This window comes from Lissotriton vulgaris, chromosome 2_1 (genome assembly GCF_964263255.1).
Source record: "Lissotriton vulgaris chromosome 2_1, aLisVul1.2, whole genome shotgun sequence".
Classification (NCBI taxonomy): domain Eukaryota; kingdom Metazoa; phylum Chordata; class Amphibia; order Caudata; family Salamandridae; genus Lissotriton; species Lissotriton vulgaris.
This window is the reverse complement of record NC_141687.1, coordinates 345,671,484-345,685,699: the sequence shown is the minus strand read 5'-3', so window position 1 is coordinate 345,685,699 and position 14,216 is coordinate 345,671,484. Positions and strand designations below refer to the sequence as shown.

The window sequence follows — 14,216 nt, the reverse complement described above, 5'->3', positions numbered from 1 at the left end:
AATAGTTACAGGAACCTGATGCTAAAGGTAAAAGTCCAAAAGAATTATACAATTGCTAGCACCAGAGGAGGCTATTAGTATAGTTGGGAAAATAGAGTGCACGTGCTCAGAGAGAACTAAAAGGACCCTCAGGCCCCTAGTCCTAGTCGTTTGCAGCATTACTGAACGCCCGTCGAGGCAGATCTCCCCCTCCGGTTAAGGCTAACCGTTGACAAAATGCGATGAGCAATGCGCCCTTGCACTTAAACTTTATTTAGGGAAGACGGAGGCATTCGGGAGCAAAACAAGGACTGGATGGTCAGCAGTGACGTGGTGATCCCTCCTGAAAGCGTAAGGGCGCATTGCTCATCACATTTTGTCAACAGTTAGCCTTAACCGGAGGGGGAGATCCGCCTAGACGGGCGTTCAGTAATGCTGGAAACGACAAGGACTGAGGCAATGATACATATCGTTGCATTTCCAGCACAACATTGCAAATTAAAAAACAACCTCGGAGCCTTCCTTCAATATCCTACTCAAGGATGGAATATTGGATAAATTATACAGAGACAAACTACCTACTTAAGGACTAAAACCTACTCCCCTTAGGACCACGTTTACCAGCAATCCTGGCGGCAGGTCCCTGTAAACCACACCCACTTAGGGAGTATTGATTTAAATAAACCGCATTTAAATCTCCAAGGTGAGCCCAGTTTGCCTCTGCTTACAAGTCCATGAGGAGGGGGCGCTGTGCCCCGAAACGCGTCGGACCTTTTAAACTTTATTTGGGGGAAGACTGAGTCATTCGGGAGCAAAACAAGGACTGGATGGTCAGCAGTGACGTGGTGATCCCTCCTGAACGCAAGGGCGCATTGCTCATTATATATAGATATAGATATGTTCATTCATTTAGCATTTCACTGTAAATATATGCTTGGAATGATATATTGCTTTAATATGTACAGCACCATTGCATTTTATGCATAGCAACACTTTTAGACACATTTTTTAGAAATATGTTTTCAGACCTGTTTAGCAAATCATGCGATACTCTATTTTAGATATGTCTAACATGTTTAGGATTTAGTAATCTCGATCATACAAAAGTGGCGTGGGTGTTGTGTGTCGATTTAAATACCATATATAGGTTTTCCGACTTATGCCCTTATATAGGCACAATTCCTGTTGCCCTTATTTAGGCATAGCAATCCAACCCTTATTTGGGCATTATCCATATTCGTTGTGCTCTGGATATAAGCGCAAGTTGCAATTTTCATGTGAGTCGGTGCGCGGATACTTTGTATGGCATCCAGGACAGAATTTGAATGGAGGCCATTCCATCGACTGCGAGGTGGACTGACGTGGTTAGGCCCTACGGCCTTCCACGCGTGTTCAAGTCAAAATAAAAGAATTCTTCAACTGATACAATACGCATAAAAGTGGGATACGCATACGAAAACAATACCGATGCGGGTAGAGTGGGTTGTGCACCAAGGGGAACCCAAAGAACTATTTAGAACCAGAGCGCAGCAATACACGTCCGATCCAGATGGCGGAAAAACATAATCTAACAATGGAGTCGATGCCCATGCGCACTATCACCGAAAGGGGGAGTCACCTTACCTTATGACTGGAAAGACTTCTATGAAGAAAAACAACTTGCAAACATCCAGACCAAATACTAGATGGCAGGAGTATGCGAAGCATGTGATCTACAGGTTACATGCCTCGAACATAAGAGTTTAATCTCTAATGATCTTAAACTTATGCCGCTCATATTTGTTTGATGTGCCAAACTACTTGGCAAAAGAAAAATATGTTCCACCTGCTTTCTTTAAGTCTGTAATGAATGCTTAGGTCTTCTGAGACAACACTTGTCTTTTCAGCCACTTGCCAACACGGTTACAGCATTAGATTTGCCATTTATTGTTCGGAATGTAATTGGTACTAAATGTGGCAAAAACTGGGATTGTTCCTTTTGGAGAAATAAAGCATAGTAACTGGCATTTCAATACATAGATTTACAACTTAAACATTTTGGTATAATATTCACAAGGACCTCAGCATAGAAGGTACGTAGGAACATTGTTTGAAATAGTATAGTGGTGGCAACTACTGCATTGGTAAAATTGAGATATGCATATGGAACGGAATTGTACCCATTTAAGACTAATCAAGGGAAAGTGGTACAATACATAGAGTTGTAAAGCTTCGGTTACAGCTCTGTCAAATATTCTTCGCAGATCTTTGCAGAAAAAAAACAATGCATCATCCAAACAGCTCAACGTTGTAACCTCAAAGACTTGAACTTGGCTGAAGAGTCTTAAAGGGCAACCGGAGATGGAGACGGTCTATTTTCTTTGTAGACGGTTTAGAGAGCCAGACCAATCTTTAGCAGAAAGTTGCCAGAGAGACTGCTTAAGAGAGTTTGATATGTAATGCCTCATTGTGAGCAATTGTTAGGATGCACTTTGAAAAATATTTAAAGTATGGCTGCCAGAATACGTTTAAAGCCAATCCACACAAGACCCTGCAAACAAGCTGTGATGTGTCTTGCTCAAGCTAAGACTAGGTCTGCTAATAATTCTGGTAAAGTGTCATCTTGTGTGTGGATGTAAAGAGCATCTTAAAGAACTTCTCACTATTATCAGAATGGGACAGTGTCAGATGCAATGGAATAATTACTAAGCATGAAAACTCCAAACCGGGCAGTACCTATGTCAAGAAATCTAAAGCCAATATCGCAAATGGAGTAGTCTCCCAAATCTAGCTGGAAGAGCATGTATTTTTTACGAATGTGGCTTTATTAATATGCTTTATGGACAGTAATGTTTATTATAGTGTAGACCTCTAAACTCTAAATAATATCGAAAAAACGATATATAGATACTTTACGACCAATGCCAGGACCGATTCCTATTAAATATAAGAACAAGTATTACTTCATCTAATAAACTCTACAGAGGATATAGAACATCGGGGAGAAAAGTACTGGATTTAAAAAAATAAGAAAATAAAAATAAAAACTTATACTATCAAAAACAATAGGATTAGACCAACATGATGATTAGAATTAACCAGAACAAATAAATCAATTAATCCTACACAAGGACAATTTATGTTCCATAACGACTGTTGCTGTAACCAATAAACCATTCATAAACATGAAATGAACGGTTACCTCTAGTGTGGTAAATAATAGCAGCTTTTGTGTCAAAGGTACCCCAACTATGGTTCTTCTCTATGCTTCCTGGGCATCGCTGTTCTTTGGCTGAGGCTAACAAAGCATTTGTTGGAGAGGCCCGGAGGGAATCTATCTCGTAGTCCTTAGAAAGAAACAGTAATGCGTCGGGAATCCCTGGATCAGTTTTCTGCAGTTCACCTATATGGTGTGGCTCGTTGGCTAAAACAGTTTCCAGGTTTGGGACTCCAGACTTCAGCAAGCTGCTCAGAACTGGAGGGCTAGTCCGTTTGTCAAGCTCATAGGCTTTGGGAAAAACTACTCTTCTCTGTCCTGAAGATGCGTTTTCATCACTGTGTGATAAAATACCATCAGTATAATTCTCCTGAAATGTGATGTTCATTTCATCCACAGGTTGGGCACCCATAGAATCTGGACCAGCACTAGGCTCATTGATAAATGATAGACCCCACTTGTTTTGGAAGATCTCCCCTAGGCTCTGTTGATTTGTCTGGCCAGAGATGTCAGTCGGTGTCATGCCGACCAGCACAGATTGCATATTGGAAGGGTAAATAAAAAGACTGGTCTTTTGTTCTACAGCCACAGCAGCTGTGTTGATGTCCCTACTGGCTGCAGAGTCAGAAGGTGAAACCAAAGTACTGGCAGCACTGGTGAGCATGGCTTGGCTGCATGGAGAATAACTTGCGCCATCAGTCCCTGCCAAAACCGGACCATTGGAAAAACTAGCAGATGTGACGGATTTCATGGCAGACATGGGGACATGCGTCAGGCGGCTCGAAGTCTGCAGTTGGGCCTCCCCACTGGATGAGGAGGATAATGACGAAGAGGAACACAACAGAAGTGACTGTGTTTGGGCTGCTTTGTTGAGATTCTCTTTCACTTTACTTGCATAACTTATCTTCGGAACTATTTTCGCACTACTATTGTCTACAGGGAACACAGGTGGAGGCTTGAAGAGAGTCCATGAATCGTCTTTCGGGGAGCCACCACAAGTACCTGTTACAGGCTGTTTGCACTTGAGTCGCTCATCCAATTTTTTACCAAGGTTAGGCTTGCCATCAGAGTTTTTTCTTTGCACCTCCGCAGCTCCAGGCTTCCCACAGACAGAGTCCCCAGCCTCATACCTCCAAGAGGCTTTAGTGTAACCAAGTTGGCTGCCTTCACGCTCCAAAACGTGATCAGAATTGAAATTCTCCAGATCCTGTGTTAAAGCAAGGCTAGCAGCTTCTAGTTGCATTACCCTGTCCTGCAGCAAACCTAGGTCCTCAGTGCGCTGAGCTTTGCGTTTTTTGGGTGTATTGTAGCCACTCTCAGATCCACTCCCATCGTTGTCAGCAGTCTGCCCTCCACAACCATTGGCAACACATCCAGAATCGTTTTTCTCTATACCATTGGTTAAAGGCAGCACCTCTGTTTTGCCCACAGGAAGGATATCCTTTTGTTTATTTTCATAAATTTTCACATTCTTTTTGTCAGCAATAGATTTCTGAATGACATTTTTAGTTTTGATCGGCCCTCTCCCCAGAAAAGAACCACCAGCCTGGACAATCTGCTTGATGTTGTATCTGGAGTCTAAGTTACTGACTGCCATTGGAACAGTTGCCAGACAGCAGGCTGGAATAATCCAAGGTGGGGGAGGGGAGTGGGTGTCTCAAGGGAGTATCTCTTTTTTCCGCATTCCAATTCAGCTCTCCATAACCTACGGGGGAAGAAAAAAGATAGATTGAAATCCTTGCAATCTTATAGGAAATTAGATCATTGGCATTTTTAAACCGCAAAAAAATAAAAAGATCTACAACATTTGAAGGGACCGACAACATCAGTGATTCTAAATGTAGAATGTGATGTAATGAGGACAGTGGACTGATATGCTGATTTAAATATACTTACCATTAAAAATGGGTAATATAATTCATATGTGTTTGACAGCACTTTAAAAGGATTGTCATAGATTGAAAGACAAAATAAAAAAGAAAGCAAATTAAAGTTTAAATTTTCTAAAGAGGAATTATCAACCCTTAAGCAACTGAAGATCAAGAAACTACAATCTCAGATTATCCTTGCATTTATACACTTTCTACAATTCACAAACAGCCTCCTGCTTGTGATCATAGTGATGCACATGAGGTTGACTGCTCAGATTAAAAACATTAAACAATATATCCAACCAGTTTGTTTATGTTAGTATTTTATAGGGCACTTGATCACCAAACGCTTTCCTGTCGCTAGAACGGATGTGAAAGAGTTACATTGTGGTTGCCAGAGGGTAATTATACTTCAGGGAGCCATCATGTTTTTAGATGTTTGCAGAATAGAAGCGAGTTCCAAATTCTTGCTGCAATGACTGAAAAAGCTCAGTCAACCGTTCAGAGTGGCAGAACCTCAGGATAACCAAGAGTCTTGCTGTGGAAGACATATGGCTTGGAGAGGGGGGGTAAAATTTGAATGTGCTGCATAGATAAGAGGCCCCCAAGAATGGATGCGTTTAAACACGAGACAAAATGATTTAACAGCTATTTTCTGGACTATTGGGACAAATGTAGGGTATTTATGGGCTTCGTTTCAAATGCCCGACTGAAGGTCTAGAGCAAACCGTGCAGTTAGATTCTTTAAATTCAACCATTGTAAGAGCAGAGCGATGTAGTGCAGGGCACCCAAAAACAAAGCAGCAGCAATCCAGCCAGCTAAGGACAGTAGCCTGGACAACCACTGAATGTGAAGAAAGGGGAAAGTAGGAAAGAATCTTACGTAATGGTGTGAGGAAAAAAATACAGTTGGAGGCCACTTTGCTAACTTAAACAGATCATGATCAGTGAAAAAACAATATTGGTCCTAACTAGGGAGGAGGGTGAGAGCGGGTCCCAAGGGCTGATATATTAGAGCTCAGGGGGATCTGATGGTGGGAAAAAACAACCATTCTCGATCTTTTCAGTATTAAAGTTAAAGTGAGATGTTGAACATCCATTAGACAAACTGAGTCATGCAATACCAAAATTTGAGAAAGCTATGCTTGACAAGGTCATCCAGAGATAACAGTATCTGATTATTGTCTGAATAACTCAGGGGTTAGAGACCAAATAAGTTTAGTTTGAGAACGGATGTAAACAATGAAGAGGGTAGAGCTGAAAGAAGAGCCCTGGGGCATTGGAACAGTCCTTGTGATAAAGTTTTGACATAGAACTGGAAATGTGACAGGAGAACAGCATGAAAGTGGTCTTGGAGACAGGATTTAATCCATGTCAAGTCTGAACCTTGAATGCCAGTTTCAAAAAGCAGAAAAAGAACAAGCATTTGCAATGCAATAGGTCTTGCATTTGTGAAAGTTAGAGCTCTTGGTGTTGAAAATAACAATTTTTTTGCTTTTCTCTTTTTATTTGCAGTGGAGTAAATATAGTTGTATAGCGCTATTGCCATTTGCAGGACTTTGTGGCCCTGTAGAACCTGGAAATAGGTTATGAGGGAGGGGAGGCACGAGTGATCTGCTTCCTAAAAAAAAGTAACAAAATCCTTGAAAAAGCAGACACTCATAGGTAATGCAAGATTAAGTAGAACGTGAAATGTAAGCAGGAAGAACATGGTTACTTTAAAGCCTTTGGTTAATTAGAGCCAAACACACTTTACAGAAAGCCCCCATCTGCTCACCTCTAACAAACGCAACGAACCACTGCAGCGCCAGTGGTGTCAAACCGTGGATTCATGCCAAAATACGATGATAAGAGCTACATTAACGCAGCGGAAGGGGGAAAGAGCACCGCGCCCACGTTGGATTAGATGCGAATGCCACGTGTGATAATGCAGGAGGTGGAAGTGTACGGAACAGAACCCTCAAAGCATCTGATGAGTTAGGGTGGTGGGTCGTAGTGCCTAACTGTGCCTGCAGCGTAACAAACAAAGCGGCCTACTTTAGCCCTAGGGAACTGAGTTCTAGTCTCGCAGTGGAGTGTTTTAAAAACATGTATGGTAATGAATACATTTAAACTTAATATTATTAAATGTTTGAATATGTACAATTACACGATGTTAACAAAAGGAAACAAGCGGGTGGGGGAAGTGCACTATGCCCTCGGAACGAGTCTGCTGAAATGCAGCTGCAGTGTGTGGCAATACAGGAGGGGGAAGTGCACGGAACAGGAGCCCTCTAAAGCCTCTGAGGAGCATGGGTTGGAGAAAGTGAGTAGCTGTGCCTGCATCGCCAGCTATGACGAAAAAGTGATAAACAAAAGAGTGCTTTGAAACTTTTTTTTGTTTTAGGTTTTTTTACAGTCATTTTACATGCAACAGCGACAGTCCTTCGGGATGTTACAACTGTACAAAAAGGAGGGACTAAGGAGGGAGTACTAAAGAAATTAACCAAAGAGAAAAAAGCATTTCCAAAAGAGTCAAAGTAGCCAATATAAAACATGGGCAGAGTTTAAAGCCCATATTCTGACTACAGAACGTCGCAAAAAGACAGTGAAAGCACTGTAATGCTAGTATGAACAGCTGATAACTTATCAAACAGCACCAAGGATTTGGCCTGGCCTGCTGGTAGTCGAAGATAGTCTATGGCCGAGACCAAAGTGTTCCTGTACCATGGTAAGAGCTCTATCCACTGGGGCCCGCACTTCTGGCTGGTAGAGCTAGGCCCTCCTCCCACCCCTGTGGCCTCGGTGAAGAGTCTCGGGGCCATTATTGACTCCGAGCTATCCCTTAAGCCCCAGATAGGGGCGGTGGTTTCCTCCTGCATGTATCAGCTGCGCAGGATCAGGAAGGTGGCCTATCTCTTGACTCCCGAAGTTCTGATTCAAGTCATCATGGCTCTTGTCCTCTCCCGCTTGGATTTCTCGAATTCCCTCTATCACGGTCTGCCCAAGGCCCTTCTTTCTAGGCTGCAGATCGTCCAGAACCAAGCGGCGAGATTGGCCTTCGGGATCCCGAAATGGCAATCCGCTAAACCTCTTCTTACCAACTTGCATTGGCTTCCTGTCATTTCGAGGGTAGCCTTTAAGATCGGCTGCCTTGCCTTCAAATCTCTAACTGGTCCCTGCCCCGCATTCCTGAAATCCCTTATCAGTCCCTATTGTCCCTCACGCAACCTCAGATCCTCTCACCTCCGCCTCCTGGTTGTCCCCTCTTTCAAACTCTGCAGAATCGGAGGTCGGAGATTTGCACATTTTGCCCCTAAATTCTGGAATTCTCTCCCATCCTCACTTAAATCCTCCAATTCGCTCTTCCAATTCCGCAGATCTCTGAAAACATGGCTCTTCCCACAATCTGGCTAACTCCCCCTGTCCACCCCCAGCACCAGATCAGCGCCAGGAAACCCACGGTGACAGAGCGCTCTATAAGCTCACCTTAACATAACATGTGCCGGACAGTAGCCAGACTAGAATCTGCCCAAAAGTTTGTTGTTCATGAAAATATAAGCACTATGAAGGGAACTTAAATAGAGGCACTGCAAAGCATTGAAAATACAGGAGACCTAATCTTCATAAAGAAACACTTCTTCAAAAGGTTCAATAGAGCCAGATTAAACACAATCAGGCACTTGCCTCAAAAACAAGCATAAGTGACAAGGTACAGGAAAATATGATGGTCGTCCCCAGCCTCCCTTCGAGTTTCATAAAGAGATACAGGTTCTTCCTCAGTTGGAATTTAGACAGGGCTCAAAAAATCCACTCACCAGCTCGCTATGGCGAGCCAGAATTGTTCAGAACAAGATATTTTTAGTGCCTACTCAGCCTTTCTGGTGAATAGGAAGTTGAAATGACTTCTGACCTCCGTCTCTGAAAGCAGAGCAAACGTGACAAGAAAACAAGACCCAAAGGTATCTCCATTGCTCACAAAGTAAATGAGCAATAAAGATGCCCCTAAATCCTGCCATCATGGCACATCTGCTCGACCCTCAGAGACAGAGGGCAAGTAGGTTACAGTCAGGTTGAGGAGATTTTTTATGTTATAAGACCTGCAGGTCTAGTAATAGCACTGGCCAAACTGTGGCTGATAAATGTGGATATTCTGACCAGTTGGATAGAGATGCCCATTACAGCGATACCAAAGGATGCAAGTACCTATTCAAGTTTGCACCATCTCATTAACAAACATGGATTATATGATTATATTTTAGCTAGTATCCAGTACTCGACCCAGATTAATGCCTCACTGGCTAATCCAAAACAGACAGGGTTTATTAGAAATGGAATGAGATAATACATTCACGTTCCATACTACATACATCTCAGACCCCCGGAGTCTACCTTGTTAATTAAACGGAGGAAAAGTAAAGTGGCCATTACTCAGCAAGGTCAGACTATAGTATGTCAGGAAGAGTAAATGGCATCATATTGGATGCCTAGGAACCTCGGGGTGGGTGGGGGGGGGGGCACAAAGCAAAGCTGCCCCACACACTTCCTTTCCCTCTGGCAATTAAGACATTCCTGCCCTCCACAGGCTTGGGTAATTGTGGTAAATGAAGCCTCCATACTGTGTTTGGGCGCTCATCTGCTTAAGATGGTGCCAAGGAGGTCTTAGATCCTTGTTGGAGCAAGCCATGCACATAAATGTGTTCCAGCTTCAAGTCTGTCTGGCCCTGAAGCATTACTCCCTTCCATCTCAGTGGGCAACAACCACTTTCTGTCAAGCAACAACAATACCGTCCAATATGCCAACAAAACGGGCAATGTGGAGTTACGGACACTATGTTGGTAAGAGATTAGACTATGGCAGTGGTACTCAAAGTACAGCCATCCTGACCTTTACGTGCGGGCCCTGGTTGAACAGCAGCACTAGGCTGCTGTTCACTTAAAGCACTAATTCCCATAAAGATACTAAGTACATGGGAAGCATTTATTCACAGTTGAACTGAAGTAAACACAGAAGCTGTACTCTACTTCTTAACTTTAAGAACACTTTGATTTTTAAAAAAATTAGCCACAAACGTGTAAAATGATAGTCCCTTCAAAATTCAAAAGAGTGTATTTAATCAATCTGTAGAAGCCTTTCACCATCATGCATAACATTATAAAAGTGACTTTCAATTTTTTTTTTTTTTAAAGTGACAATTTTCAAACATGAATTTAGACACAAACATTTATGCCTCCAGTCTCTAGATAATAATGCCAATAAGCAAAGTAAAATAAAACAATTGCCAGGGTCACAGCTTCCGCACTCGACCAAACTCTGAGAGTGCTTCCAGGTGCAATTAATACACTAGATGTTTGTCCATTCCGCTACGCTCACCTTACACCTTCCACGCCCAACCACCACCATGCTGGCATCAATGCACCCCTCGGTCACACCACAGATGAACTTTTTTGCCCCTGGGGAAATGTTTGTGAGTACCCATGGTCTATGGGCATGGACAGTGCAGCTGAGAAGTCTGCCTCATAGTGGTGAATTTCACACACTCACTCAATGTCAGAGCGGAGGCCGCAGTCATCTTTCACTAGGACTACAAGGGGGAGCTACACCCCAATGAGATCTCACACTGAGGCTTTCCTGGGAGGTACTCTTCGCATGGACTAAAAAGTTAGTGTCTTCAATTTTATGTAGGTTAAAAATTCACTCACTCATGCGCAAGGTTCCCAATAGGCAGCAAAGGCTGTTTCAGTGGAAAGGGCTTAAATGCCCTAGGGGGGCGTAGCTTGGTAAGCCAAAATGGCGATCGCACTCAGAGTGCTCCGGACCTCTCATCAATCCGACACAATCCTTCGCCTCTTCTAGCTGCGACCTTGCAGGGGCACCACTTCTGGAGAGGTGCCCTAACAAGCAGCGGCAATACCGGACTGCCCAAAACCCAACCGGGCAGCGAGGAGCTGCCAACAAACCACGAAATGCGGTGAGATCCGAAGCAACATGGTGCCTAGGCAACCCACGTCCAGAAGGCCTGCTGAGACGCACCCACGGTGACCCCTGAGATCAGGTTGCCACCCCACAATGCCCAGCCCAGGCGTTCCACATACCTCGATCGCAACATCCTGTTGGCGGGGTGGCGCTGTGGGGCCCCTGTCAAGCGAGTAGGCTGACTGATTTGGAGACGTGGCCCAGAGCAGAGGTGCGGGCCGCGGCAGCAGATCAGCTGTGCTCCCCCCCCCCCCCCCCCCGGCGAGTCGCCCTCAAAACTCTGCATTAAGGGCCTTAACGGGACTAGACACGCGATAGGCAGTAACGCTGTCGCCCCCTCCTTCCCCAGTGGAACCAAGAGGTGACTCTAAAGAAAATAGTTTCTGTTGCGCGAAGCCGGGAGGAGGTGCGGGCTGTGGCGCAGAGGCTGCTGCTCTGTCTTCTGAGACAACTAAGCTGCTGGCGATAGGCAGTACTCTCCAGCCTGCTGCAAGGGCCTGAACAGAGCTCGGCTCGTGATCAGTGGGAAGACCATGTCTGAATTCCTCCACCCTGCAGGTGATGTGGCGATCCAGGCGGTGAGTGGTATTTGCTTGCTATCGTTGAAGTGGGGGCACTGGTTGTGGTGGAGGCCGCAGAATGACCACAGCCAGACTCCTAGGCCTTCGGCCTGCGATCTGCGGCACCACCTCCTCCCCCACCCAAAGCGAATCCGCACTGACCACCGTGAATAAGATATGGCTACCATACTGAACGCCATCAAGAATTGCCAAGCATCGATGGAGACCTAAATAGGGGTAGTCCGGGTGGACATGGCCTTCATCCATCAAGATCTCCACAACGCAACAGTCCGGGTGACTGCAGCAGAGGCCCATCTATCGGAGGTAGAAGAGGACATCTTCCCCCTTAAAAAAAGCAGGTAAAGGAGCTTCTGATCTAACACATCATATCTCCACAGATGGGCCGAAGACGCCGAAAACCGCTCCCGTCGAAACAACCTCCGCCTGGTTGGCCTTCCAGAGGGCATAGAACCAACTCAGGTCACCACCTTCATTGAGAAATGTATCAGGTCCTGGATGCTGGCAGATGTACTCTCCACATGGTTTGTTGTGGAGTAAGACCATCGCGCTCTGGCCCCGAAACCACTGCCAGAAAAACCACAACTTCAGGGACAGAGACAACATTCACCAAGAGGCCCGCTCGCAAAAAGAATTGCTCCACAAAGGAGTCAAACTCATGCTTCCTCCCCCCCCCAGCCCCCACCCCCGGCTAAACTAAGGAGGTGCAAGCCCACAGACGTGAAACAGAAGCTCTGAGCTCTCAAGCTGCCTTACCAGCTCCTTTTTCAAGCCCGCCTTAAGGTGATGTTCCGGGAAAAATCCTTTTTATTCGATACGCCGGAGGCGGCGTGGACCTGTGCCGCTGAGGACTGCCAGATCCGCCCAATGAAAAGTGTCCCTACGATGGAACCCCAGCCAGGGCCACTTGGGGCTGCGCCTGCGCCCCCCCATGGGAGGCGCGCTGGGTCTCAGAAAACAACCTAGCACTGGCGGGGCAGCACCCCCCCCCACCCCCCCTGGCTCACCCCGCGAGGGTGTGGATCCCGCAGACAACTGCAGAGGTCCAGATCTGACGACTGCCTGAGGACCCCATGGCTCCCGAGACCCAGCTCTGAAGATACCGACCTATCACTTAGCCCTTGCATTGGACCCTAAGCACCGCCATGATGAACACTTCAGATAGAAGAACTGGTATCCTTGAACACTGAGGGGCCAACTACATAGCCCTATAGCACGGCCCACCGTTGACTAATTGATCACTGGTTTCTTTTTCAGGGTTGTTTACGGGGCAACAGATGCTTCATTTTGGGAAGTATGGGGTGGGGGGGTTGGTTGAGTTTGACTGGGATAGTTTTCCCAGCAATTAGTTGTGTTACTTTATGTTACTACGGCACCATGCACTACATCCAGAAATCTCCCTGGAACGATGCTTAAGATGTCCCCAAATGCACTCAGCCTCCACCAAAACCTGGGAATTGTATCCACCTTAGTGACTCCACCTACTTGGTCCCTACTCTACCACAATGCCCAATCCTAAGCTGGGGGGTGAACCCCTGACTGTCCACTTGTGGAACGTCAACGGCCTTCTAGATAAAATCAAGCGCACTGAGGTTATAAAGGTTCACCCGAAGGGTCAACCAAGACCTCCTACTATTACAAGAAACACTTTATGGGCAACCACCGTCCCTTCTTAGCACGGCAGGTGTTGGACAGGGTATGGCACTCTGGGTACTCCAGGGGTACACGCGGACAGCAGTCCTCCGGCGACGCTCCTTTCCCTTCTCACTGACCCAAGCACTTACTGACCCTCAAGGCTGATTCACCACTCTTACGGGTACTCTTGGGAACTCAACTGCTAATTTCATGGCACTATATATGCCTACGGCGACCTTGGAATCCACCCTTCAAGCTGCAATGGAGACATTGTCCGCACTTCCTCTGACCAAAATTAGGGAAGACTTTAACGCGGTCCATGAGCCCACAACAGATGCCACAGGTACCTCGACCTCCAATAGGAAAGGCGAGAGCAAACGCCTCAAAAACTGGGCCTCCACGCTGGGCCTCTGCGACATCTGGCACACCTGGCACCCGCGCACACACACACACACACACACACACACACACACACACACACACTACAGTACACACACGTATACAGACACATGTACACGTACACACACACACACACACACACGCTGCACACCATAACCACTCTCGCATAGACCTCATTTTTATACCGGCCCCGTACTGCAGAGAGGTCTCGGACATTCAAAAACTGGCGCATGGAGTGTCCGCCCACTCCCTGCTCCTCCTGCAGGTGGGGGGGGCGCAACAGGAGCACTATGACCCATGTGGCGACTAAATGCCTGCTTTCTTCCAGACTCAGAATATAATGAGAAAGTGGGAGAAGAACTAAACACCTATTTCCATAGGAATGAAGGTATAGTGCAACTACAAGGCACACTGGGCAGGCATGGAAGTGGATAGAATCCTTCCTAGCCAATAGATCACAGCAAGTTTGGCTGCCCCCATTTTCATCTACTCCTAGAAGTCTGAATACGGGCGTTCCCCAGGGCTCTACATTGAGCCCGCTTTTGTTCAATGTTTATACGACGCCCTTGGTCTACTTGGCAGAGGAGCTGGGTGCTAAGGTC

General features: G+C 45.8%; 1 protein-coding gene across 1 annotated transcript in view; it reads right to left on the bottom strand.

Annotated features, from left to right (window-relative positions):
* The window catches only part of NUFIP2 (nuclear FMR1 interacting protein 2), a 178,444-nt gene that overhangs the window by 54,343 nt on the left and 109,885 nt on the right, over positions 1–14,216 (bottom strand). Inside the window, exon 2 of the mRNA XM_086955105.1 lies at positions 3,161–4,880. Within this exon, the coding sequence (XP_086811231.1) occupies positions 3,161–4,772 (1,612 nt within the window). The 5' untranslated portion in view covers positions 4,773–4,880. The remainder of the gene's footprint in view (positions 1–3,160; positions 4,881–14,216) is intronic.